The sequence below is a fragment of the Diorhabda sublineata genome, chromosome 3, assembly GCF_026230105.1.
Source record: "Diorhabda sublineata isolate icDioSubl1.1 chromosome 3, icDioSubl1.1, whole genome shotgun sequence".
Lineage (NCBI taxonomy): Eukaryota > Metazoa > Arthropoda > Insecta > Coleoptera > Chrysomelidae > Diorhabda > Diorhabda sublineata.
In genome coordinates, this window is record NC_079476.1 from 17,276,098 (window position 1) to 17,303,503 (window position 27,406).

At 31.0% G+C, this 27,406-nt stretch overlaps 5 protein-coding genes across 5 annotated transcripts; 3 read left to right on the forward strand and 2 right to left on the reverse strand.

Moving 5' to 3' along the window:
- LOC130441208 (uncharacterized) lies at nucleotides 1-4,654 on the forward strand. The gene is made up of 2 exons (XM_056774777.1): nucleotides 1-294; nucleotides 3,962-4,654. Exons 1-2 carry the CDS (start codon nucleotides 180-182, stop codon nucleotides 4,567-4,569), a joined length of 723 nt encoding a protein of 240 aa, XP_056630755.1. The 5' UTR covers nucleotides 1-179; the 3' UTR covers nucleotides 4,570-4,654.
- A 2,792-nt stretch (nucleotides 4,655-7,446) lies between these two features.
- LOC130441206 (protein downstream neighbor of son homolog) lies at nucleotides 7,447-12,791 on the reverse strand. The gene is made up of 4 exons (XM_056774775.1): nucleotides 11,338-12,791; nucleotides 10,979-11,280; nucleotides 9,676-9,923; nucleotides 7,447-8,133 (listed from the first exon to the last, which is right to left on the reverse strand). The coding sequence occupies exons 1-4, from the start codon at nucleotides 11,862-11,864 to the stop codon at nucleotides 7,576-7,578; spliced, it is 1,635 nt and encodes a 544-aa protein (XP_056630753.1). The 5' UTR covers nucleotides 11,865-12,791; the 3' UTR covers nucleotides 7,447-7,575.
- A 100-nt stretch (nucleotides 12,792-12,891) lies between these two features.
- On the forward strand, nucleotides 12,892-14,778 carry LOC130441207 (CAAX prenyl protease 1 homolog). The gene is made up of 2 exons (XM_056774776.1): nucleotides 12,892-13,419; nucleotides 13,476-14,778. The coding sequence occupies exons 1-2, from the start codon at nucleotides 13,309-13,311 to the stop codon at nucleotides 14,673-14,675; spliced, it is 1,311 nt and encodes a 436-aa protein (XP_056630754.1). The 5' UTR covers nucleotides 12,892-13,308; the 3' UTR covers nucleotides 14,676-14,778.
- Nucleotides 14,779-16,891: 2,113 nt separating this feature from the next.
- On the reverse strand, nucleotides 16,892-17,977 carry LOC130441420 (ATP synthase subunit O, mitochondrial). Its single transcript, XM_056775099.1, has 3 exons — nucleotides 17,853-17,977; nucleotides 17,282-17,656; nucleotides 16,892-17,226 (listed from the first exon to the last, which is right to left on the reverse strand). The coding sequence occupies exons 1-3, from the start codon at nucleotides 17,877-17,879 to the stop codon at nucleotides 16,999-17,001; spliced, it is 630 nt and encodes a 209-aa protein (XP_056631077.1). The 5' UTR covers nucleotides 17,880-17,977; the 3' UTR covers nucleotides 16,892-16,998.
- A 531-nt stretch (nucleotides 17,978-18,508) lies between these two features.
- On the forward strand, nucleotides 18,509-27,036 carry LOC130441419 (cullin-5). Its single transcript, XM_056775098.1, has 9 exons — nucleotides 18,509-19,109; nucleotides 19,163-19,495; nucleotides 19,710-19,914; nucleotides 21,604-21,771; nucleotides 22,843-23,275; nucleotides 24,855-25,103; nucleotides 25,159-25,458; nucleotides 26,278-26,614; nucleotides 26,667-27,036. The coding sequence occupies exons 1-9, from the start codon at nucleotides 19,101-19,103 to the stop codon at nucleotides 26,952-26,954; spliced, it is 2,322 nt and encodes a 773-aa protein (XP_056631076.1). The 5' UTR covers nucleotides 18,509-19,100; the 3' UTR covers nucleotides 26,955-27,036.
- The last annotated feature ends 370 nt before the right edge of the window (nucleotides 27,037-27,406 follow it).

Genomic DNA, 27,406 nt, shown 5'->3' on the forward strand with positions numbered 1-27,406 from the left:
GTCATTACTGATAAAGCTTCATCTTTGTCTGAATCAACCAATAAACATATTAATTTTCTATTTTCAGTTCGTCAGAGATTTTTCGGCTATCAATCTATAGATAAAACGATTCACATTAATCAGAATCAACTGAAAGTAAACCAATATTTTCATTACCTTCCAAAAGAAATGAAAAGAATATGGAGAATGATCAAGATCAGATGGAATTAAAATCAGTTGAAGTTTTTGATCCCGTACAGAAACGCCATTATAGTGTTTTCGTTCCTGGAAATTTAGAAATACTTCATTCAGAAGGTAGGTTTTATTTCTTGTATATACCAATTTTTTATTAATTAAAACAAATAAATTTTAAAATTACAATAGCCCTAAATTTAAAATACGCTAGTTTTATTGAACTATAAAAAAACAAACCCAAAAGATTTTTTACCTACGAATTTTGAAGTAATTTAATTCCTATTGATGAAAATTTAGTTTTATGAACGCTATTTCTAGGGTTACCCTTTTCTTCTGCATTTAAAGTTTATTGGTTGTTAAAGGTACGAAATAATATGTATAGTATCAAATAAAATAAGCAATGTTTATATTATGTATGAACAATATTTTTATGATGTACATCTAAAATGAAAATGCACTTATAATCAAAGCTATCATAGTTTTTATTAAAAAGGAAACAAAAAAATTAGCAGTTAGAAACATTTTTTAAACACAACTAGGGCATATTTTAACACTGTATGCCACATATTGATTTTGGGTATTCTAACCAGTATGTTGTTGTCATTCTTTTCTTAACAGTAGGATATTTATGACAGTATTTTCTAGGACCTTTCATAATGTTTTGTTGTTTTTGAGTTTCCTTCACTTCACATTTCTTTCCCAATGTTTTTTTTTCAAATCATTACTTATGTCTGTTACCTCTTGTAATCAACTAGTTTGATGAACCTCTGTAAGGCAAGGTGCAAATTGGGACACGTATAGCATGTGTTAGGTAGCGAGATATGACTTATACACCCTAAACATGCTGCGTTGTGATCTGCACATTGCGACACACGTTTTCAAATAAAAAACGGTGGGGTTTGGATTTTCTTGGCAGGTAACGACTACCCAGCATCAAAGAATGTCTGACATTTTGGACAATCGAACAAAACAATTCTTGTTATTGAACTTAAGTTCTGAATTGGATGATGATGAGAAGGAAATGTTTGACTCAGAATTTCCTTCACCGATATTTGAAAATCCAAGCTCAAAGTATACACTATTTAATTTTAATGAGATGTTTCATACCATGTGTTTTTTTATGGAAATTAGTTTTGAAGAACCATTTTATATTTTAGTGGTTGGTTTATTCTTTTTTGGTACAAAATTTGCATAAAATATTTAGAATTAATAAGATACAAAAAAACAAATTTCATCACAAAGTGAAATTGTTTGAAAATAATATATTTTGAAATATAGGAGACGTTTAATTCCCTTGGGGGAGGATTTGAAATTAAATATTTAGTAAATACACTAGCTATAAACTTTGAAATATGTTTTGTACTTACCACCGTTTAAATGTAAATCATTTAAATATCACCATTTTTGTACCATAAAGCTCTCCGTGTTCCCTTACCGCCTCTATTAAATTTAAATTTAATTAAAATTAAGAAAAGACTTGCTAGTCACCCACATGTGTGACACAGCAAAATGTCTGAACTACAGTAGGACATGTCTGTGAGCTCATGCGTGTCGTGTCAGGTCGTTTTTTTTGTTTTTGTTAGTAGTAGTAATAGAGTAACTATTTTATTAGTTTTGGGTTTGTAGGAGACCAATTTACTGTTGTACTTTATGTAAACAATGATGTTCCTATCTGATGGTTTTTATCATTTTCGACACTGCTGGTGTAATGAGGGGTTTATTCTTCCAAATTGTTCCAATAATTGTGTTAAAAAACCTGGAAATCAGTTTGTCAGCTAAAGGTACATTAGTAAACCAATTGTCTATTGTTATATTTTGGTTCGTAACAGTCAAAAGCTCAACAAAGTATTTCGTTAAAGTAAGCTCATTAGTCTCAGTAAATTTGCCAACATATGAACTAGCATTAATAAGATATTATGTAGAAACGTCACATAAAAAAACAATTTCAATCCGTACATTGCTGGCTTATTTAGAATGTACACCCGGAACTGACAGTGGCCTCAAAATCCTAAGTTCTCGTCAATTGTCCTACAAACTTCAATAAATTCTCCCCAAACTTCAGGTATGGAAGCAAACACAGTAACATTCCCTTCTTTCGGCCAGTTTCTTTTACATCAAACATTAGACAAACACTCGATTTACTCATGGCTGCTCTGTAACTATTTCCACAATAGGAAGTATCAAACATCGGAAACTTTTTGTTCATCTCAATATTATTTTCCACTTCACTATCACCGTTTTCCTACAAGGGTTCTTTAAGTTGGTCATCTGTTAGTCCTTTTCTACTCATTTTCGTGATTAAAAATAATCTAATATTGTACTAATCTATGCAGAACATAAATTGCGAGGAGAGCACTGTTAGCGATTAGAGTGAGAATATGAATGGGTGTGGTTGCTACAGAAGAATTTTTGAACAAATATGTAATTTTTATGTAAGATAGTATTCTAGGGATAGCATGTTGACTGCCATCTACTGAATAACTTATTATATAAATAAATTACCCCACCAAAGAGATTTTTATTTAAATCAATTAAAAAATTAAACTTTTTTTAAAATTTTCATTTTCTGTACCTTTCGGTGATAACTTTATATTTAAATTGGTATTTTTCATAACTTAATAAGATCAAATGAAATTGTGGAAATTTCCTTGGCAGACAACGTGTTAAAAAATATTTTTTGTCACTTTTTGCAGTTAGTATTAAAAAAGTATCACTAAACAATCCCACAGAATACTTATAGTCTATATTTTAGTAAAAGGAAATGAATAATAAATTCAAAGATGCTTTGTTTTTTTCGTCTGACCATTTATTATTTATCATCACTTTTATTAAATACTTGCTGCTATTTTTGTGCAGTTGATAGTTGTGCTAACCCCTTAAAAGTACATATTTAACTATAAAGTTGATTTATGAACAGAAATTCTATTAAATGGTAAATGTACGGATCTAAAGCAGCAGATAGAACTGGAATGGGAGTATACATACTCCGAACACTCTGAAAGTCTGGCCAACAAACCAAGCATTTTTTAAACAGAAATTTATGCAATCAAAAATTGTGTTCAGTTCAATCCGAGAGTCCGAAAGCCAAGCAGCTATTAGATTTCAAGTTCCAATATCATAAAATCCAAATTCATTTGGGATTGCTTCGAAAAATTAAATAAGCTATGCATGTAAAATAAAGTTATCCTACAATGAATTCCGGGTCACATCGGAGTGAAGGGAAATAAAATAGATGATAAGCTCGCCAAAGCAGGGGCAGACAAGCCATTCATGAGACCTGAACCCTTCTGTGGTATCAGCTACAGAATAATAGAAAAATCATTGGAAAATAATGTGGATAGGAGCAAAATCTACAGTGGCTAAGACAGACTAAGACTCTTCAGGTAAAATATAACCAAAGAAGATCTGCTGAAAGTATCAACCTAAAGAAGAACAATCTACGAATATTAACAGGAGTCGTATTGGGACACTGTCGCCTCAATGGACACCTGAAGACGCTAGACTTAGTAGATAATGTGGCGAGCAGATTTTGTTGCACAGAAGATGAAACCTCTATCCACATTCTCTGTCAGTTGGTTCTAAATTCGATTGCGGGTGCAATATTGTTCCCTAGTATGGTAGCAAGAAAGGGTGACACAATAGATCCTTTTAGTCACAGTGTGTATGACACCCCAATATCTATCTACATAAAGTTGGTTTAATAAAGCGATTTTTCCATAAAGCATAGAGTACTATTACCCGAAATAACGTATAATATTTTATTTTAAGGTAATTTTTCAATTTTCAGATAACTTGGAAGATGAAGAGGAACAAACTATTAATCATGCCGATAACTCCCAAGAACCTGCGACGACTTGGAGCCAAAACGAAACTCTCGCCTTAATTAACATTTTTTCTCTACACAAAGACAAATTTAAGCATTTCAAAATGAAAAAGGATCGATGGAAGCTGATATCTAAAGAGTTATCAAAAATCGGGATAGATAAGTTACCTGTGAAATGTGAAATAAAATGGCGTAATCTTTTGAGAACTTACCGTACATACAAAACATCCGACAGAGCTCAAGGGAAATTCGAATTTTATAATGAAATTAATGATATAATCGCTAATGATCCCCAATATAAGAATCTATTTGAGCCAATATACACCCCAATAAAAAATGATAAGATAATTACTAAACCGACGGAAATTAAACAGTTAAAGCAAGATAATACATTTGATATATCAAATTTTCAAGTGAAAAGGAAAAGATGTTTTTCTTGTAAAAGCGAAAAACAGAAAAGACACGAAGAACGTATGGCACTTTTGAAGAAGAAACTAGAATTGGAAGAAAGAAAAGTAGTAGCTTTCGAGGATTATATTAAATTTTTAAAAACCACACATAAAACTACATAGTAATTAATGAAATAAAAAATCGAATTTTTGTATTGACCAAAAAGTAATTTGTTAATAATTTTAAATTAAAAACGTGTTGTCTAAGTATTATTGTACTCAATTTTCTTTACCTCACCTTTTATTAAAAAACTCTAATACTAAGTCATCTAAATAAGTAAAAATATTGAGGTTACTGCATTAATTTTTTCAATTTTCAAAAACAAAATTCTTGATCCTCCAAACTAAACATAATGTTAAATATAACAAACAAAAAATGCCAGTCAATAGATTTTTGTTTACCTCCAATCCCTGAAGATGATAACTCGGTTATTGAAATAGGCGTCAGGCAGTATAATTGTGAATGTTGGGGTAGTGTAGTGTTAATATTTCACTTCGAAAAGAGATGACCTTCTCTTTCTCATTCATTAACAGTAACATAATTATATGGGGTTGATGAATGAAACTTTTTAGTTTTATGTTTCTTAAAATGCCAACTTAATTATATTTCACAGTTCAAAAATTACAAATATATTGAAAAATCGATTTTTTTCTTCAAAAATGTAGCCACGAAAATTCTAGTTTAATCATCAGTATAATATTAAAGAGTGGAGATGCAATTTCATATTGACTGGAGCGCCATCTTAAATTAATGCAAGTTCCTACGAGATATCAATTTCCTGAAAACTGAGAATGATTGGATGATAAACCAACAAAAAATGTCAATATTGTAAAGAAAATTTATAGTTTCCTTATGTTACAAGGATAAAAGAAATTGATTTCAAGAAAATTTAAAATTTAAAAAATCAGCAAAGGTATGAAAAAAAGGATTCCCTGTAAATCATAGTGACGAAGGAAAACTAACCATGGAAATTCTGCTTCATTGTATCCAGGAAATAACATCTTTCCCAAATAAAATGAGAAAAGTTTTTACCAAACATCGAGATCTACCATGAATTTGTGAAAATTGGATGAAAAACCAACAAGAATATCAATTTTGTGACAAAAATCTTGAAAGTGAAGAAAATGTACAGTTTTCTTATGTTACAACGATAAAGCAAATTTATTAAAAAAAAAACGTTTAAGAAAACAGCATTGGTAGGTAAGAGAACGTAATCATAGTGAAGGTGGGAAGCTAATTAGTTTCACTATCCATAGAAATCCTGTTCCGATGAATCCAATAATACCATTTCTTCCAAATGAAACGAGGCAAGGTTCTAACAGACATTGAGATCTACCATAGAACTCCGTATGGATAGAAAATCAACCAAAATGTCAATTTTGTGATAAATAACTTACAGAAAGTGAAGAAAATGTATGGTATTATTATGTTACTAACGTTACTAAGGTATTTCTACCATTTGATGGAGTCCCAGGTACAACTTAGTCCCACTGGCTCAAGGAAAAGTTTTGAAAGTTGCTCCTGCAAAAAATCTTGTGCTTCTAACTGCTGTTTATGCAAAAATAAAATTCAATACAAATCAAAATGCAATAAAATTTTCCTATTAGTGGAATTACCTAGTGAAAATCAGTTTTAAGTACGAGAAAAAGACAATTTTAACTAGAAATTTATAGCATTTTCTAACGAAAACTGTAAATGAACTAGTTTTAACGCCGAGGGTGCTAGTTTTAACAAAAAGAGTTTGTGAAAACTTGTTTTCCTCAGCCAAAACAAATTCAAAATACGGGATTAATTTTTTTTCCAGTTCGTATAAATTTTGTCTGTGTATAACCATACAATATTCTTTAATCATTTCTTTCATAATTCATGTAGTAGAGGATTTACACAAATTATGAGGCATATTTTTTATGTAAGTACCATTTTGCGATTCCGCCGCCGTAACCCCAAAGTCGGCGTTCCGCACATGCGCGCTGGTTACCTACATCTCTTGTCTACGCACTGACGCCATTACAGTTTGATTCTTCATTGTGTACGTTGTTTAATGAGTGTTTAAGATGCCTCCGACAATCGTGAGTCTCGCCGATTGTGAAGTACGGGTTGTTATACGATTTCTTAGTGCTAAAGGCGTAAAACCGATCGATATTCATCGTGAGATCTGTGAAGTTTACGAACAAAACATTATGAGTGATGGAATGGTAAGGAAATGGGTGAGAGCATTTAAAGATGGCCGCACAAATGTGCATGATGAAGAACGGAGTGGGCGTCCTTTAGTCGTTAATGAAGATTTGGTGCAGAAAGTGGACGAAAAGGTGAGAGAAAACAGACGCTTTACAATTTCATCATTGTGCGACTTTCCTCAATATTCTCGTAGTGTTTTGTATCGCATTGTAACCGAGAACTTGAAATACCGGAAATTGTGTTCACGTTGGGTTCTAAAAATGTTGACTTTCCTTGAGCGGTACCACAATGAAGGTGAAGAGTTTTTAGACTAAATTGTTACTGGTGACGAAACATTGGTGGCCTACGTCACACCAGAATCGAAACAATCCATGGAATTTATCATCACCCAAAAAAGTTTAAGCAAACAATTTCTGTATTGCTAGTAAGACCTTATAATGAGACAATCAATGCAGTGTCTTATTGTGAGACATTGAACAATCTGTGTCGTGCAATCCAGAACAAAAGATGTGGCAAGTTGAGTAAGGGTATCATTTTGTTGCATGACAATGCCCGTCCACATGTGGCTAATCGGACCAAACATCTCATCAAATCTTTTCAATGGGAAATTCTAGATCATCCTCCCTACAGCCCTGATCTGGCGCCCAGCGACTACCATTTGTTCCTGCACTTGAAGAAACACTTGGGCGGTCAGCGTCTTCAAGATGATAACTAAGTCAAAACAGTTGTGATATACGGTGGTTAACAAGTCAGATGGCAGAATTTTATGAGGGAGGGTATTCAAAAACTGGTGCCACGTTATGGAAAAGTGCCTCAATATTCACGGAAAGTATGTAGAAAAGTAGATTAAGGTACAGGCTTTCATGTAAAAATAAAATTATTGCGATATCTTTGCACTTCTTTTTTTAATTCCAAAATATGCCTTATTTGCTTAGTGCCAGCTTTGCAATTCAAGTCCAAGTAAAAGTTTTATTTTCACTGGTATACTTTAAACACTCTACGTTAGTCACATAGTCACTGTTAGCAGCACAAAAATGTTTCAACACTTTTGGTAATAAACCACAATCTGATAAATTTTCTTTTCCAAACACTACACTTCCAGTATTTTCAATAACAGATCGTTGTTCAGTATTTTTCACTTTACTAAAACATTCAGTTGTCCGTAAATTATTAAAAGTAGCAGTTAAACTACAATCCGGAGTAGTGAGGCAGAATAAATTATGTGGCATACTAGGTAGAATTGGTCCAGAAAGTTCTAAAGAATAAAAATTTGTGTCGTCCGTATACACTTTGCTTTCCCTAACTTTTAACGAATTTATGGTAGCTCCGTGAAAAGCTACGGGAGCTAAAAGCGTCGGTGGTATCCCTGCTAGAGATCCTGTAAGAGCAGTAGCACTTTTACAATTAAGTAGAAAATTGTAGAAACCATGAACTTCTCCACCTTCTATCATAACCAGACTTTGTTCACTGTTGTCAATTTCACATTCCGCCTTGTGAATCATCCTTTCCTAAAAAGTAGTAAATAAACAGCATTTTTATTATTATAGCAGACAAAAAAAAGTATATGTGAATACGAGGTTTGATCAAAAGGTAGAGTCAACTATTTTTCTAAAAATTTATAATCCCAACTTTAAACCCAAATGACTTTCATTGTCATAGCCAAAATTGGTGTCGATAAAGGAATAGTTTGAAGCTACAAGGTGCTATATTTGATGAATGGATGGGAACAGTATCCAGTAACAATTTTGGCAATTAAATCCGGATCTTCATAAAGACAATCTTTTAATTTCAAGAAAATGAAAGTATCATGTTCTTTTGGTTCATTGATCAAAAGTAATACATCAAATTTGATCTTAATTTCGAATCATGTGTTAAAATACTTTCCCCGAATACTTAGATGATTTTAAGTGCTCTACTAAAGTCTTGAATAGTTAATCATTTGTTAGAATGAATAATTCCACTTTTTTCGCAATTTAATCTGTTTTACTTGTAAACAAGCTTTGAAGTTGCTACTTAATTATCTTAGATAGTTTTTAATATCTCCTGAGCTTCGTTGGTACTTTCGCTTTCGTTGCTATACTATGAGAAATACTAATTGGAAAAGGGCTGCTATAAAAATTCATTCAGGTATTTTTTAAACACACCTCGTATAGTAAAAAAACTGCACTTTTCAGTTTTTTTGAATCTTACCTGTATTTTATTTCAAATTTAATACTCCCTTCACTTGTCTAATACAATATAAAATTGTAAAATATTATACAGGGTATTGAAGAAAAATTAGTGATTGTTGAGGAAACTAATTCAACTCTCTGTATAATTGAAAAGGTATACAAGTTTAATGATATTTCTCAATTATTGTCAAAATTTAATTATTTTTGTAATAATCGTCAAATAATATACAAGGTGAGTAAAAATTAATATACAATTACCGGATATTTTTGAAAATTGTGAAATAATTATGAAGAAAATTAGAATGAAATGTAAACCAAGATTAAATAAGATCCAGTATGATAAATAAAAACAGATGAATTTGTGAAAAATACAAAAAAAATTGCATTGAAGACTTAATTGAAGTACAGACTGAAATAGTTCAAAAGACACCCACACAATAAAAAAATTGCAAAAAAATTAAAATTAATGGAAATTTAGAGCTCAATTGAAGGCTTGAATGAAATATACACTGAAATAGTTTAACATACATAAAAAACAATAAAGAAAATAGAAAAAATTGCAAAAAAACTAAGATTAAAGAAAATTTAGAGCTGGACTGAAGGCTTAAATGAAATATAAACTGAAATAGTTCAAACCGCACACACTAAAATGAAGAAAAATTGTAAAAATTGCAACAAAAATAAAAGTAGAGAAAATTTAGTGCTAGAACGAACACAGTTTGAAGCCCCAAACCTAAAATAAAAAGTCAGATGAAAAAAAGCAACATTGAGTAACGATAAACATTTTGAATAAATAAAATTATCGTATGTATGTATAATCCTAATTTTCTACACTATGTGATTAAACTAGTATTATAATATTATGTATTCACTCCATACCTGGCTGTAGTTAATTTGTTTAATATCCCTATCATCAATTCCCATACTCTTCATCCAATTCTCATCGGAATCATCTTTATCTTCGATTTGTTCCCCAATTTCCTCACTTTGTTCGCTAGTTACAGAATCCCACGTCTCGTATCCTTGATCAGAGGACCTGTTCTTAAGAGGCATTGAATATTCGATTTCTTCTTGTTTAATCAGGTGTCTTAAGCCTCTGGTTGTAGGGGTAACAAGTACATGAACATCTAAAATATAATATAATAAAAAAAAAGATATATTTAGGTATAATAAATCAATATTTAATAGGTCTAGGAACCTACACAGTCAAAACAATGAGTTAGATAAACACCACAACTCATTTCAGCAGAAGGCTTAGGTACCTTCAAGAAGTAATACTAATATTTTAGAAATTTTGGAGACAAAACAATCAAATGAAGAGTCATTTACAAAATATCTTTTTATATAGATTAGATTCATCTTTGGACAATTATAGGGACAAATAGTGTAAAAAAAATCATGGGTTCATGTTTACAATTTGAGGCAGCAACAGGGTGTGAGAGTATACATCCTTAATGCATTTGCTCAATCCCAAAGAGCTCTTCTTACAAAAACTGAACTAATTAAGCTTTCCTCCCTTTTGACTAGGGTACCAGAATGGCATTTAAAACACAACTGATATGGGTGGATAGACAACAGGTGTTTGACTAGGATGGTTTTAGGGGGGTTGTTTGGTAGTGAAGGGACACTGTGACTACCGTCGTTTTGTCATATACATTTATAAATAGCTGGAAGGTCAGCAGGCAGGTCTACCATCCACCATCCTACCTACCTTTCTGCAGTATAGCCTCGGGTTTAATAACATTAAATGGTACACAACAATAACTGTGGTTGGATTTTCTGTAAGTGCCTTTCAGTTAGAGACATAAAAACTTTCTTTAAATGAAGTTGGAAGGAAACATGAGGAATATGCAAGAATAACGTCCTTTGCCAGAAAAGGAGCTCAAATGTCTCTTCTATAGTACAAGAGAATGCACTTTCTAGGAAGACTTACAGAATATTTCAAAAAGACTTACGAAATATTTCACTGTAAGTAAATTTAAAATATAGAGCAAATATACAAGCATTTAATCATTCTTACTACATTTTGAAAGCAGTTAGATGATTGAGGACATGTCAACTCACAAATGAAAGTGATCCTCAATTAGAACAACCAAAATATTAATATATAATAAAACTTGTACTGTATTTAATATTAAAAGAAATATTTATATACTTTATATTATTTAAAGGTTAAAATTACCTGTAAATCCACTTATACCTGCTGCCCTAAAAAGCACTGTAAACGTATTTGCACATACATAGAAATAAGGACACTGCCTTGTTCTTATTAATTGAAATAGGGATCTTAAACTATCACGCCATGCTTGTTGTAGACTTTCTTTTATAGATGCATTTACAGGGAAACTATTCTGAATTTTACTAGAGGTTCTGGGGAACAATTTCAACCATGGTAAGTTTGGTTGCATCCAATACAAACAACATTGATGGAATTTTGCATTTGGGGATGAATCTAAATTATTATCAGTATCATTATCTAAACATCTAAAAATGAAAATTATCTATCAATTTTTGACAAAAAAAATATCTAAAATTACTAACCTAGTAAAAGCTGTAATACCACTAGCCTCTTCACTAACTTTCAATTTTTGACTCCAAGAAAACGGTTTTGTCGATATTAATCTAACTTTATCTTTTAAAGACCAATCAATAGGTAACCAACTTTCTCCTTGAGCTTTAACAATTTCAACAGGTTCTTCTTTGCTATTAGAATCCAATTTATTCAATAAATTACTAAAGGATGTGAAAGTATTACTAGATGAATCTGCAGCTTTTGGATTCAATAATTTAAATAAAGTCTGATCTGTCGATTCTTCCAAAGATATATTCTGGCCGTTTTTAAACTTTTTTGAGTCGCTTGATTTTAGAAAAGGATTAGTACGTTTTTTTGCCGAAAAAACATTTTCGAACGAGTTTGATGGATTAGAATTAGCTGATGAACAATCTTGAGTATTACCTTTTATCCTGGCTTGTAAGGCCTTTTTTCTTTGTTTTAATTTATGTAATTTCATTACATCCGATGGACGAAGCCATTTTGATGGCTCACATCTTTTCAGACTATCTGTCATTTTTGCAACTATTTCAATTGATTTTAACACTAAATACAAGAGTAAACAATTTCATAATAAAAATGTAAACAGTCTTACAAAGTAAGAAATAACATAACCTTAAAAAATGCATATACAAAATGTAGTTAGATTGACGTCTTGACATTTGTGATAATCATAGATTTAAAATATTTTATGGTGGGAAGAAAATACCATAAATGTTCTGTATGAAGATTATAAAACTAACTAGTTAACTATCAAGATTTATTCATCACATTTATTTGAAAAATCAATGATTTGGGAGGGGAAAAATATATTTAGAAGTGAATAGGAGCTTTAGCATCTAGCCATGGAAGCACAACCCTGATCATCTAGCCCAAGTACTCGTATCCTTCTCCGGGCCCTCGAATTCGAAGCAACCATTCTCTTAGAAAATGCGCTAAATTCGGCATAAAGATCCTCTGCTGTTCGGTAGTACTTGACATGCTCCTCATTTTCAGCGGCCTGAGCTGTACGAAGCCAGTCCTGGGAAAGGTTGCAGACAGCTGTATGACAGCGATCAATGCCGGCTCAATTGCGCCAGCGTCACGAACAAGCTGCTTTGCCCAACACGACTGTCTTGTCTTGCCTTAATGTCTTCTCTTAACAGGTCCGCCTTTTTGCAGTTGAGAGCATGAAGTAGATCGAATCCGGCCTAGCACTTGTCGCAATTATTTTAGATGGAAATGTTGAGGTTTGTTTTGCTGAGGCTTAATATATCTTAGCGGATTATTGCATGTAAATTATTTTACTTCCGTATATAGAGAAGAATTTCCAATTAATTTTAATTTATTAGGAATAGATATTGGTATCCATTTAGGGAGTTTCGGATACAATTTTTTTAAGGTACTACTGTTTGTCGCTGACATATTATATTGATTGAGGGTGAGGGGTCTCCAATTCGTGAGAACTTAATAAAATCATATCTTCAAAATCACTGGTTTATTTTTAACTTACACATTTAATAACAATGACTAGTATCTAATTTGAGTACTGACCTTCGACAACATTTCGGTGACCACAGTACGTACGCTTGCCAATGTTAACAACTATCACTGTGTTTAATATGCTGATTCAGATATTTATATAAAATAATAAGTACCATTGTTATTACTTAATCGAATGTTATAATTATAAGGTTTGATATATTTTTGGTCTTTTTTCTAATTGTACGTGTCTGTTAATCGATTCGAATTACTTAATATTTTTTAACAACCTTCTGGCTTAACAACCTTCACAATATGTCGCACTAATACATGTCGCTGATGCTACAATTTGTGGCAAAACGTCACATGATCTAATTTGTCGCTCGATATAAGACCATACCTTAAGCGTAAACTGTTCTGTCACTTGTCATTAATTGACAGCCCTCGTTTGGGGTTGAGTATAGTTTATGAAACACGGGTGGTCATTTTGAATTCTAAAAATGGATGAAAATTCGGTAGTTGGTATATTTGATGCAGCTCATGTACGCGATTTTATTATAATACTTCTTTGGATAGAATTTTTATGGGAAACGTACCTTTCAATTCGGCAGGTAAAATTAAAATATTTTAATTTGTGATAAATAATTAACTCTTATAATGTTTGTAGTTCAAAAAAGCACAATGCGCTACTGAAGTTCCCGACGAAATTAAAACAGTTATGAGCAAAAATGAATTTGAAAAAGCTAGACAATATTCATTAGCTAAACTCAAATTTGGATTTGTAAAAGATACGCACGGCATAATTCTCACCACTCTAATTATATATTATGGTGCTCTGGCGTATTTTTGGGATTTTTCACATGATATTAATCCTGTGAAAGGAGAAGTTTCCACAAGTTGTATATGGCTGTTTATAGTGTCACTCATATCAACATTTATAGATTTACCATTAACAATATACCATACATTTGTTTTAGAAGAAAAATATGGGTTCAACAAACAAACAGCTGGGTTTTTTGTATGGGATAAAATTAAAGCTTTTATCGTTAATCAAATTATCACATTATTACTTTCTTCTGTCATTATAGTAATAATTAAAAGTGGTGGTCCGTATTTCTTTATTTGGTTGTGGGTAGTTGTGTGCATTTTATCAATGGTTCTTCTTACAATATATCCGTCAGTAATTGCTCCTCTCTTTGATAAATACACACCTTTACCTGAAGGAGAACTTCGAACGGAGATAGAAAACTTGGCGTCTCAATTAAAGTTTCCTTTGACACAATTATATGTAGTTGAAGGTTCAAAAAGGTCTTCCCATAGTAACGCTTACTTTTACGGTTTATTCAAATCTAAAAGAATTGTTTTATTCGATACTCTGTTAGCTAAAGATGACGGTACCGGATGTAAAAATGATGAAATCCTCGCTGTTTTATCCCATGAATTAGGCCACTGGTCTCATAATCACATTATAAAGAATCTAATATTGATGCAAGTTAATTTATTTTTATTGTTCTTAGGTTTTTCCATTATATTTAAGTACAAACCTCTGTATGGGGCTTTAGGATTCTTTAATGTACAACCAGTTTTAGTTGGGCTGTTCGTTGTTTTACAATATGTTATGATGCCATATAATACAGTGTTAAACTTTTTAATGACGTGTTTATCTAGAAGATTCGAATTCCAAGCCGACGATTTTGCTGTGCAATTAAAAAAAGCCGAACCTCTTGAAAGGGCGTTATTACAATTGAACAAAGATAATTTGGGTTTTCCAATTAATGATAATTTGTATTCAGCTTGGCATCATTCCCATCCTCCACTGTTGGAAAGAATTTCCGTTTTAAGAAAAAACGCGAAGAAAGTAAAATAGACTGATTTTCAAAAAATTGTTACCTCAATTTTTTATGTTGTTTATTAATGAAAGTGTATAGAAATAAGTATATAATTTTTTTTAAATAAATACTTATTCTTTATGTTTTTATTTTGTTCCCGGCCTATTTTAGAAATAGCACTGATAAAATGAGGTTTTCTAAACTAAAGATCAATTTGTAAAAATCACTAAAAAAGTTACTAGATTGGAAACGATGACAAAGTACTAGTTATACTACTACAATCATATGTAGTACTCCTATATGGACAGTTGGTATTTAAAAAAACGTCCCTATGTTATGGTGCGGACAATATTCATTTTATCTCGTTCGAGACACTTTATCTATACTGCGCATGCTTGAGAATGCGCAGAACCGACCTGGAACCTCGGAGGAAAGAGAAATCGTTGCCATTCTGTCTTCCTTAGTCGGAACAACGTCCACTTATAGAAACTGTCCATATAGAAGCATTACATATATGACTACAATCCTACAGACTGGAAATAATGAACCACCAACTAAATACTAATTAACTTAATAGACACACGGTATAAGAGCGAATGTATATTTCAAGGTCGGCAACTACGATTGTAAGAAGGTTAATAACAGTTGTCAAGTTTTGTATTTATTGGTAAAACAAATTTAAGGACAATGATAAGATCTGAGTCGTCTCTGATCAAATGTAAATATTTTAGAATGAAAGAACTACAATTATCTTTTTTGGGTGGGGGGCGAATGATGTCTGTTCGTACTTGGAGTATTATCTGAGTCCATTTTGAAATTAGACTTGACAGAATATTTTTTATATTTTAATAAAATAATAATGAGAACGGAAGAAAAAATAACATTCAAACTATTTGTTTACAATTTATATAATTGTCATTCATAATATAAGTCAAAAGTACTGTGTAAAACCAGCTGCGATTTGACCAATCAGGAATCTATAGGATTACCAACTTAAATTCAAATCAGTCCTCCTAGGGTGCATTCCACTAAGAACTCAGGACCATGATGTTTGCCGTTCCACTAATTATAGAGCGTTATAATCGTAAACCCAAGTGGAATGGATTACGAGGGAGTTTGAGCGTTGAAATAAATATTACGGAATGGCAAAACAGAAAAAATAAAGCGAGCGCTTTAAAAGGCTATGTTATAATTTGTAAATTATTGAATTTTTTAGTGGAGTGCTCAACTGATTTACATTACTAAAATATTTGGTGGCGCGTCACAAGAATGCTTCAAAAGTACTTATAATATCCCATACTGCATAAAGTAATGAGATAGATTCTCATGGTTGCAATCTGCATTGCGCAAGCTTTGAAAATTCCGCTAATTCTTTCATCGCTCTTTTCGACCCACCTCGTGACAAGAGTCGTCATGACGTCATTAGTGACGTTCGAGCCGCGACTACAACGATTGTAGTCGCTATGTGGAACGCTCAAAAGAGTATTTCAAGGGCCGTGAACCATACATGTAATACTTCTATATGGACAGTTTCAGAAAATTTTATAAGCAAAAACGAGCAAAGAACAATTTACATTTGCATTTTATCTGTCAATATAGTAGTACTTTTGGTTAACTTTGTGAAAAAATACAAAGAAATGTTTTCGATAGAAGCACAACAAATTTATAAAATAAGTGGGACCAGTTAAATATTTGCTCTAGAACGAATAACTTTTGTTTTCAAGAAGCGTCAACAGTGTTGATAATTTCTTCATTCTTATCGTCGAGTTCATCTCGTGTTGTGCTGTAAAAATGTAAACAATTGGAGGCTAGATTCTGATCCTCCATTTCATGTTAAACTGAAGTTTAACTACCCCCAGACCGACGGTAACGTTTAAACAATAGTTTGGCAGTAAAAGCGCCATCTATAAAACATGAAAAAGTCGATATCTGTAGTTAAACTTTCGCTTGTAAAATTGGGCCTAAATTCGAAATATCAAACTGCAAAATTTTTGAATGTCGCAGAGGAATCAGTGTATTTTAAGTTTTATCAGAAAATATCGATTTTTGTAAACTATCGATTCCTCTTTAACAACTTGATACCAGAGCATTGCTGCCACGTATTTTGTAAAAAATCACAATTTTCAGCAATCAGTTAGTTGCATTTCAAAAAATCGACACCATAAGGTTGGTTGGTGAATATATTTTTAATTTTCTTGGTTAGTTGAGTGTTTTGTTACAAAAATGATCTGAAATAATAAAGAACTACTTATTGTATAATGTTTATTTGTAGACAGTAAATTTTTCAAAATAAAAAGGTGAAAATAATAGAATTTCGTACTATTTCAATAACTATATTCAATAAAAGAAACTTTAATATAATTAGACAGTGGCGCTAATAAGTTCTGTATATTTCTTGATTTTGCTAGCGACAGACATGTCTACGTATTTATCGCCGATGCTTACAATCATTCCACCGATAATTGAAGGATCAACTTTGGTGGACAATTGAATAGTTTGATTAGATTTAACAAATGATTTCAAAACTCCAAGTAATTTTTGCTTTTGGTCAGCATCCAAGTCTCTAGCAGTGACTACCTCACAAGAAACCTCGAAAATACACACCATTATTAACATTTATACCAAAATTTATAAACAGACTCACCTCTCCTCTATGTGCAGCCATAATTTGTGTGAATGCGTTTATAACTGTTTCAAGCTTTTTTAAGCGACCATTTTCAGCCAGCAACGATAATAGATTGGCCGATTCTGGTTTAAGAGACATCTTTTGAGCTACAGATTTGAGAGCTTCGACTTTAACGCCTCGTTTAATTGTTGGATTTTCAACAAATCCACGTAGTTTTACATCTTTTTTTAAAGCATCTTGAAGTTTTAAAAGATCTTTTTCGACACCTTCTAATGTTTTCTGTTTGCTAGCTGCTGAATAAAGTGCCGTTGCATAACGACCTTCAATGCCGAAAATTTGCAACGGGGCCTTAACTAACTGATTAGTAGATGTACTTGTACTGAAGGTGCGAACCTAACGTAAGAGAAATATTATAGATATTTCAAAAAACGCATATAACTTTAAATCAGACACTTAGTTAATAATTATCAATATTTGTAACCATTCAAAAATTTATAACCTCCATGAGAGTTATGTAATAAAAAATCAATAGTAATCGAGTAATTACATAAATAACGTAGTTGTATTTAAAAAACAAATTGTGACTTACAGCCATAGAAATCTTATGAGAAGCCATTTTCGAAGAATTATTTATAAATTTGCTAAAAAATATATTCAATCGACCACCAGTGTCTAGCCTTAGACGTCACTGTCACGTCAAGTGTCAATTAAGTTAGGGAATCATTTGCGACCACAAACTACCCTTTATACAGACGATTCACGCAGTTGATTCAAGATCAAGTTAATTTTTTATTTTCAGTTTAGAGAGCCCTACGTGGATTTACTATTATAAATAGAAACCAAATTGGTAAAACTGATGCAAAAATAAATCATTTTGTACTGTTAATGCCTTACTAATTCTGGTTTTGGTCCGTATAAATAGGATATTTATATGATTCTACTTGTTTATATATGTTAAAGTCTTATTTGTGTATTTCTACAATTCTATGGACAATAAACATATTTTTTTATTTGCTTGGTAATGTACGCATTGAATTCCCTTCAAAAACTTTGAAGGCTTAGAAGACGATATTGTATATGATTTATTTCTCACCATTCATAATATTTAAAATTGTCTCAATTCTGTGACTGATATGGAATGCTATAGTGACATCGCTAGATGGCGCTCATTTTGTAAAAACATTGTTGTGAGTCATTTAATTATAGATGATCTGTGGCTTAGTACACTGGGTGTATTCAATTTCCAGTTTTCCACATGATTTATTCAAAGCAACATATTTTCACAATAAAATTTATGAATCATATTTAAGTTGGAAATATGTTATTAATTTATAGAGTTAAAAATATGTATCCATTCAGTGTAGCTTACAAAATTTCTTTTCATATGAACTGAATGAATTTTAAAGATGTTTTTTTTTCTAATTATGTATATCAATTTCATTGTAGAATTATATTATCAAAGTAAATTTAGCAAGTAAAAGTAATTTCGAGAATATTTTTTATTGATATTTCAAATTTCCCGCTCTAAACTAGGGTAAATTACAAATTACGGAATCATTTTTCTTTCATTCCTTCTACATCACATTTCTTATGATCTTTGTCACACACTCCTAAATAAAATAGAACCAAAGTTTACGTGAAAAAGGATGCAAAAAGTATGAATTCGAAGTTCCAAGTATTCTCAAAGGTCGTTACAACAAGATCCCCATTGAAAGCTGTGTAAAATTTCCAAGTAAAGCAAATAAAAAACCTTTACCTCTTCAAAAATGATTTGATTCATTTTAATAAACAAACTCTTGGGTTTGATTTCGATTATTTTTTTAAGTTCTAACCTAAAATGTTGAAGGTAAGTCTATTTATTCTAATATTCTTGTTATTATCACTATTCTATTTAATTAGGAAAAAGGACAGTTGAAATTCGAAGACAAATGGCCTCATATGGGACCAATCGTCTTAAAACTTCTTAAACAAAAACCAGTTTCTCCTTCAGAATGGCAAGAACTTTTCTATGATGTTCACTTAGTATGTCTGTGGGATGAAAAGGGCCCCGCAAAGCTTAGAGATCAGTTACAAGATGATATTGTACAGTTCATAAAACAAGCTCAATCCAGGGTATTGGCTCATAGACAAGAAGAGGCTCTGTTAAAAGCTTATATAGCAGAATGGAGGAAATTTTTCACTCAGTGTAACTATTTGCCTACGCCTTTTAGACAGCTTGAAACCAGTTTGCAGGTAAAAATTAAATTACTGTATGACATTTTGATAAAACTAAAACAACATTTTCTTTGTTCCTGTTTACAGTTTGATGTATTAACTATTTGAAAGTATTTTTTACATAAAATTTACTGAACACATATTTCATGAAAAGTTGGATTTGAACAGTTTTAAAAATGATTTGTATGTTACTGATGACTTGTGTTATGAAGGAAACAATGTTTTTTTATAGGGTAAACCAGCATCTGTTAATTCTAGTGTACAAAATAATAGTGGCAAAAAGAATCCTGGTGAAGAGAGTATAGTGAGAAAATTAATGTTGGATTCATGGAATGAAAGTATATTTAGTGATATTAAGTATAAGTTACAAGATAGTGCTATGAAATTGGTGCATGCCGAAAGAAATGGAGAGGCTTTTGATTCGCAATTAGTTATAGGTAAATTGATAATTTTATTTATTAAATTCCCTTTTTTGAACATGATACTTCTCTATTTAACTTTTTCAGCCAAAAGAAAAATGGATAGTTGTGTTTTTATTTTATCTTTACACATTTTTTTTTCAAGTTTGTGAATTAAGTTGTAGATATTTTACATGTTACTTTTTCCCCTCTCTTGCCTGGTGCTTAAATCAAATAGAAAACACATTTCTGAGTGCCAATGCTAGTACAAGACTACAAATTTATTATTTCTTACTATTTAGATCTTCTTTATATGGTTTTGTTGATAAATTGTCTGTTTTATAACAAAGTTTAAATTAAAGGAGACCTTAAATCAAGGCTATCAACAAATTCTATCATTTCTTCAATTTTTCACTTCTTAGACCTTTTTTATACAGTTTTGTTGATAAATTGTCTGTTTCTTAACAAAATTTCATTTAAAGGAGACCTAAAATCAAAACTATCAACAAAATTTATCGTTTCTTTAATTCTTTATTTCTTAGACCATTTTTATATGGTTTTGTTGATAAATTGTCTGTTTTTAAACAAAGTTTTAATTGAAGGAGACCTAAAATCAAAACTATCAACAAAATTGTATCATTTTTTCAATTTTTTATTTCTTAAATCTTTTTTGTATCATTTCCTTGTATATACTTGAAAAGAAACCTCCGTTAATGTAAAGATCAAGTTTAACATGTAAACTGTCATCAAATATCAACTAAACTTCCAGAATTCAATGTTCAGATGTCTCACAATTATCATTTTTCTGTTAACTTATAAATATAGTTCGCTTTTTATTGCTAAATTTATCTGAGCAAATTGTACATTCTAAATGATTCAATTTGTATTTCTTCAGGCTTCTTCAGAGGTTTCACTTATTTGGGTGGTTCCATAAGTACCAGATTTGACTTAGAAGTAATTCTTTGAATAATACCCAATATTTGCTTGGTAACCATCAATAATGAACGTTTTCAGTGAATTTGTGAGAATGAAGTGAATTAGTAAATATTTGATACAACACTTTTAATTGTTCTCAGTCTGTTCAATATAAAAGAAATAGTGTGAAAAATTCATAAAGCAGTCCTGAATTATTATTAAATGAACATTTGTAACGTAATGGACATAACTGGTATTTCTAAAAATGTGGTACACCATATATTTTCTGAAAATATGGTTATGAGAAAGCTGTATCCAAGTTGGGTACCGTAATTGCTCACTTTAGAGTGAACACAGTATAGTGAAGATGTTTCAAGTGTGTAGTGAAGTTTCATTGCAACAAAGAACCATTTCATAACAGTAGAGGAAACATTGCTGAATTACTTGAGACAAAAAAAGCTTTTTTTGCAAAAATTTCCAATGAATATTTTGAAAAAGGAAAAGTTATGAACTGATACTATTATGTATAGTTTGAGTGAAGATATCAAGCAAAAATGATCACAGTTGGCTAAGTGGGACATACATGCTGTTTGATAGATTATTCCCAGATTATTTTCTGTACCAAAACTTGCAAAAATAACTTTATAGTTAAAGATTTTCCAACAATAAAGAAGTTGATGGTTATTTTGAGCATCAAGATATTTTTTTTAACAAAAATTGTATTGAACTTACGTCAGAAACTTCTGGGACTACTGTATATGAGCCCAAAAGCTATTTTCAAGATTAATCGTTCATATAATAATTTTATTTCAGGTGTTAGGGAATCTTATGTAAACCTTTGTTCGAATCCTGAAGATCGACTACAAATATATAGGGAAAACTTCGAGGCTGCCTATATTCAAAGTACAGAACTATTTTATCGCCTTAAAGCTCCCGAACAACTTAGTAGCAATGGAGTACAAGCTTATATGCGTTATGCAGGTAAAGTAAATCACCAAATTATTAGTTTTTAATAAAAATATTAGAAAATTTAAGATTTTTACAAAAATATTTTTATATAGTTCATTATAGAGTTATAGAAGAAGAAAATGTACTAATATATTGATTAAAAAGGGCATATCTGACGAGGAAATAACCTAATAAAATAATAATACACTGATATATACGAGGACTGTTCAAATTACTTCACTCTGTTCGTTTTTAATTCTATTAGTTTTTAAACAACCCTTGTAGCTAAGATTTATTACAAAAAACACTACAATGAGACAAAATTGATACAGAATGGCATCAGGAAGAAAAATCCTAAATGAAATGAAAATTTTCCAATAGAATATGGAAAAATTGAAAAGGATAAACTGAAAATTTATTGTTACAAAAAGTGTAGTTGATTTTTTTTATATAGTACATTATAAGGTTATAGAAGGAGGAAATGTACTTTGATAAAATAGGGAAAAATGAATTGGGATAAACAAAAATTTAGTTTTACAAAAAGTGTAGTTGATTTTTTTTATATAGCTCATTTTAAAGATATAAAAGAAGAAATCCACCAATATATTGATAAAAAATGGCATATCTGACGAGGAAATAACCTAAAAGAATTAGAATACAAAGAAATATAAGCGGTCTTTTGAAATTACTTCGCTTTGTTTGTTTTCTAATTATATTAGATTTAAAACTACCCTGGTAGCTAAGATTTATTACAAAAAAAAGCTGTATAATGAGTGTAAATTAATATAGAACGGTATTAAGGAGGAAAATGTTAACAGAAATAAAAATTTTCTGATAAAATGGGGAAAAATGGAATGGAATAGACAAAAACCGAATTTATTTTTCAGTTTCATTCTATTCTACCAATATTCTCCTCTTTTGACTAACCCTGTTCATTATTCTATATTGTTTTTAACAATTTTGGTTGAATGCATGACATTTTAATTTCATATTGAGTAGAATTATGGGACTAAGACAATTCTAGATCCTATAAATTATTAGTAGATGTAGGTACTTCTTTAAAGCTAAAAATCACCAGAAAAATTAAGATTGTATTTATTTCAGATGCCAAATTGAGAGAGGAAGAAACTAGAGCTCAAAGATATTTAGAAGCCGGTAGCAACGGTGTTATACAGTGTTGTGTTAAAGTGTTAGTGGGAAATGAACTACCAGTGTTATTAGCCGAATGTGCACCTCTAATAAAAGCCGGTGAAACTGAGAGATTACAATTGATGTTTAGGTTATTAGAACGTGTACCAGAAGGAGTACAACCCATGTTAAGAGAATTAGAGAATCATATAACGCAAGCAGGACTTGCAGATATGGTAGCAGCTGCAGATGTTATCACTCAAGATTCGGAAAAATACGTAGAAAGGTTGTTGGAACTTTTTAGGAAGTTTAGTAAATTGGTACACGACGCATTTTCGGATGATCCGAGATTTTTAACGGCCAGGGATAAGGCTTTCAAGGCTGTAGTAAATGACACCACTGTTTTTAGGTGAGTAAAATATTTAATTAATGTTATAGAGACATTTAAATTTTTGTTACCATATAAAATCTATATTGTTTGGTCCTTGGTGCCTCTATCTCCAGCTGGAAGGACCAGAAAGTGTAATTGCAAATGCTGGTGTTATAAACAGTCTGTTTATTCAACTAGATTTTTCCAAATTCTTGAAGAACTCACTTGAATTTTTGTAAAAAATGATTTATTTAATGTCAGTATTTTATTTATGCTGTTATTTCCAAGATACTTGATATAATATTAGAGATTTCTTGGATTTTGCATTCTTTTATCAACTGAAATAAGTTACTGGGTGATCTTGTGTGATTTTCATTGTATCTGGAGAAAGATAAATATACTTTCCTTGAATTGCAATTTCTGGAAACATTGTTATTAATACTGCTATACCAACACTGTCTGGTCTTTTTTGACTCTATACCCGGCTTGAAGGACCAAAAAGTGTAATTTTTAGTTCTGGTGGTATAAACAGTGGATTTATTCAACTAGGCTTTTTTTTTAATCTCAACAGAAATTCACTTAAAAATGATTCCTAAATTGTCAGTTTTCTATTTAAGTATACTATTTTTTCAGAGATATTTGATTTGTTATTGAGGATTTCTTCGTTTTTGCTTTCTTTATCAACTTAAATAAGTTACTAAATGATTTTGTGTGAATTTCAGTGTATTTGGATGAAGATAAACATATTTTTCTTGAAGATATGTACCAAATTCTGGAAACATTTTTATTAATACTGCTCTACCAACACTGTCTAGTCTTTTTTGACTCTATACCCGGCTTGAAAGACCAAAAAGTGTAATTTTTAGTTCTGATGGTATAAACAGTGGGTTAATCAACCAGGTTCTTTTAAACTTAAAAGAAATTCACTTGAAAATGATTCCTTCCTGATATTTGATTTGATATTGGGGATTTCTTCATTTTTGCTTTCTTTATCATCTGAAATGAGTTACTAGATGATTTGAAACAAGACAAATCTTTTCTTGAAAATATGTTTCAATATCTGAATACGTTGATATTCATACTGAATCTTGATACTATACTAACACTATTTGGTCTTTGAGCCTCGAAGGACCAGAAAGTGTCATTTTTATGACCATTGAGTTTATTAAACCAAGTTTTTTAATCTCAAAAGAATTTCACTTGGAAATAATTAGTTTTCTGTCAGTCTTCTATTTATACTGTTATTTTAAATATATTTGATTTCATATTGAGGATTTCTTCATTTTTGCTTTCTTTATCATCTGAAAGGTACTGTAGGATCTTGTGTGAAATTCACAGTATTTGAAAGAAGATCATTCTACTTTTCTTGAAAATATGTTGCTGAAATGTTGATATTCGTACTGCGCCCTGCTAATACACTAACACTTGCCTGGTCCTTTGTGCCACCGTATCCGGCTCGAAGGACCAGAAAGTGTAATTTTTAGTGCTGGTGTTATAAAAAAGTATGTTTATCCAACAAACGTTTTATGACTCAAATTTCTTTAAAGAAACTTCTTGATATCTTATTCGTTTCTCCACTTTTATTTTAATTTTTTCTTTACCAAATCAAATATTTTAGGTTAGAACTTAGTACTGGTAGAAATGTAGGAGCCAAAGCTGTAGCTCCAGAAAGCAAATGTCCAGAATTACTAGCGAATTATTGCGATATGTTATTAAGGAGAACTCCTTTATCTAAAAGGCTGACTAGCGAAGAAATCGAAAGTAGATTGAAAGACGTCCTTTTAGTATTGAAATATGTATCAAATAAGGATGTTTTTATGAGATACCATAAGGCACATTTAACTAGAAGATTGATTCTAGACGCTAGGTAAGTCTTTATGCAATTTGTATTAATATTTATTACAGAGAGTGAATTTTTGTAGCGCCGATAGCGAAAAGGAGGAAGATATGGTCGAATGGCTCCGAGAAGTTGGTATGCCTGCCGATTACGTGAACAAGTTAGCGAGAATGTTTCAAGATATTAAAGTGAGCGAAGATCTTAACGGACAATTTAGAATGTCGACGGCCAGACACGACGCCATAAATATAAAGATCTTGAACGCCGGAGCGTGGGCAAGGGGTTCCGAAAGAGTTACCGTTAGTTTACCTGTAGAATTGGAAGACTATATACCGGAAGTCGAGGAATTTTATAAGAAGAAACATTCAGGAAGGAAATTGCAATGGTATGCTACATATTTATCATATATAATGATATAATATTTACTTGGTAATACTTTTAATTTGAATGGTAGTTTGCTCAATAATTTTTATAGTTTCTGAACATTAATTGATCATTTTTAGATTCTTTTCAATAGTTTGAAACATTTTTAGATTTTCATGACTTCTTTGAACCGTTCTTAAATCCTCTTCATGATTGAGAAGCATTTGTAGATAATCTTCAATGCTTTGAAGCATTTTTATTTTCTCTTTACGACTTTTAATCATCTTTCTATCCCATTAATGACTTTGAAGCATTTTTAGATCTCCATAATTTTGGAGTATTCTAACATCATCTTTATGAGTTTGAAGCATTTTTACATCATTTTCAAGATTTTTGAACATTAATTCTTCATCATCTTTATGAGTTTGAAACATTTTTAGGTCCGTTTCAACAATTTGAAGCATTTTTAGATCCTCTTTATGAGTTTAAAGCATTTTTAGACAGTTTTCATTATTTTTGAACATTTATTTATAACATTTATGGTTTTAAAGCATTTTTAGATCTTCTTCATGATTACTTTGAAGCATTCTCACATCCTCTTCATAATTTAGAAGTATTCGTAGATAATCTTCATGGCTTTGAAGCATTTTTATTTACTCTTCATGACCTTTGAGCATTTTTCTATCCCATTCATGACTTTGAAGCATTTTTAGATCCTCTTCATGAGATTTGTAGCAATTTTAATATCTTTTATACAGTGTTTAGTAAAATTAACACTATTCATATATATTTTTAATTATTTGTATATTGCAATCAAAATAAAAAAAATTTTTTTTTCAAGGTATCATCATATGAGTAATGGAACAATAACTTTTTCGACAGCTGGAGGTAAATTCGATCTGGACGTTACCACTTTTCAAATGGCTGTATTATTTGCTTGGAATCAAAGGCCTCATGATAAAATTAGTTATGAGAATCTCAGATTAGCTACAGAATTACCGGACGGTGAATTGAGAAGGACTCTATGGTCTCTAGTCGCTTTTCCAAAGTTGAAACGCCAGTTATTATTATTTTATCCAAATGCCAGTGTTCCCAAAGACTTTACTGAACATACTGTGTTTTGGGTCAATCAGGATTTCGCCTTGATAAAAAATGGAAAATCACAAAAAAGGGGGAAGGTGAATATTGTTCCTTTTATCAATTTTTCATGGTAAATATTTTTTTTTGTAGGTAAATTTGATAGGTAGGTTGCAGTTGAGTACAGAACGTTCACAAATGGAAGATAATCAATCGATAGTACAATTGAGGATACTTAGGACGCAGGAAGCTATAATAAAGATATTAAAAATGCGAAAGAAAATATCGAATATCGCTTTACAAGCTGAACTAGTGGATATTTTGAAAAATATGTTTTTACCTTCGAAAAAGATGATAAAAGAACAGCTGGAATGGCTTATTGAACATAAATATATGAAGAGGGATGATGATGATATAAATACTTTCATTTATATGGCATAATGATATGATTAAACTGATTTTGTTTTATATATATGTTTTTTTTCATCAAATAAATAAAATATTTATTATAAAATTAATAAAATCTATTATTTAATATGAACATATCATTGTCGAATTGATATTACTGTCTTATTATCAACTAAATATAGTACAATAAAATTCTCGCTGAAACAGATGTAATTTTATTATATTTGCTTCTAGAAATGTGAATACCCTATATACATATTAGGTAAAATTCGATCGAAATTTCGTCAAAATTTTCGTAGTCTACGATGTCCATTTGGATGGAAATGGATTTTTTTTCGAAATTCTCCGACAAAAAATGACGATTTTACTTTTCTATAGTGAAACCGTATACAGGGTGTAACGAAAAGTTATATTGTAACATTTTGGATTTTCAATGGAAACAGAGTTCGGAAAAATATTCTTATGCACTAAACAAGAAACTTTAT

Excerpts from the sequence above, each read along its gene's own strand:
- LOC130441419 (XM_056775098.1), top strand. Across the intron at positions 25,104-25,158 it reads AGATTGATTCTAGACGCTAG|CGCCGATAGCGAAAAGGAGG; the intron begins GTAAGTCTTTAT and ends GAATTTTTGTAG. Across the intron at positions 26,615-26,666 it reads AATCACAAAAAAGGGGGAAG|GTAAATTTGATAGGTAGGTT; the intron begins GTGAATATTGTT and ends TTTTTTTTGTAG.
- LOC130441420 (XM_056775099.1), bottom strand. The coding sequence starts at position 17,879 with ATGGCTTCTCATAAGATTTCTATGGCT. Across the intron at positions 17,657-17,852 it reads CTCATAAGATTTCTATGGCT|GTTCGCACCTTCAGTACAAG; the intron begins GTAAGTCACAAT and ends CTCTTACGTTAG. Across the intron at positions 17,227-17,281 it reads TGGCTGCACATAGAGGAGAG|GTTTCTTGTGAGGTAGTCAC; the intron begins GTGAGTCTGTTT and ends TGTATTTTCGAG.
- LOC130441208 (XM_056774777.1), top strand. The coding sequence starts at position 180 with ATGGAGAATGATCAAGATCAGATGGAATTAAAATCAGTTGAAGTTTTT. Across the intron at positions 295-3,961 it reads AGAAATACTTCATTCAGAAG|ATAACTTGGAAGATGAAGAG; the intron begins GTAGGTTTTATT and ends TTCAATTTTCAG.
- LOC130441206 (XM_056774775.1), bottom strand. The coding sequence starts at position 11,864 with ATGACAGATAGTCTGAAAAGATGTGAGCCATCAAAATGGCTTCGTCCA. Across the intron at positions 9,924-10,978 it reads AGGTATAAGTGGATTTACAG|ATGTTCATGTACTTGTTACC; the intron begins GTAATTTTAACC and ends ATTATATTTTAG. Across the intron at positions 8,134-9,675 it reads AACAAATTAACTACAGCCAG|GAAAGGATGATTCACAAGGC; the intron begins GTATGGAGTGAA and ends ACTACTTTTTAG.
- LOC130441207 (XM_056774776.1), top strand. The coding sequence starts at position 13,309 with ATGGATGAAAATTCGGTAGTTGGTATATTTGATGCAGCTCATGTACGC. Across the intron at positions 13,420-13,475 it reads CGTACCTTTCAATTCGGCAG|TTCAAAAAAGCACAATGCGC; the intron begins GTAAAATTAAAA and ends TAATGTTTGTAG.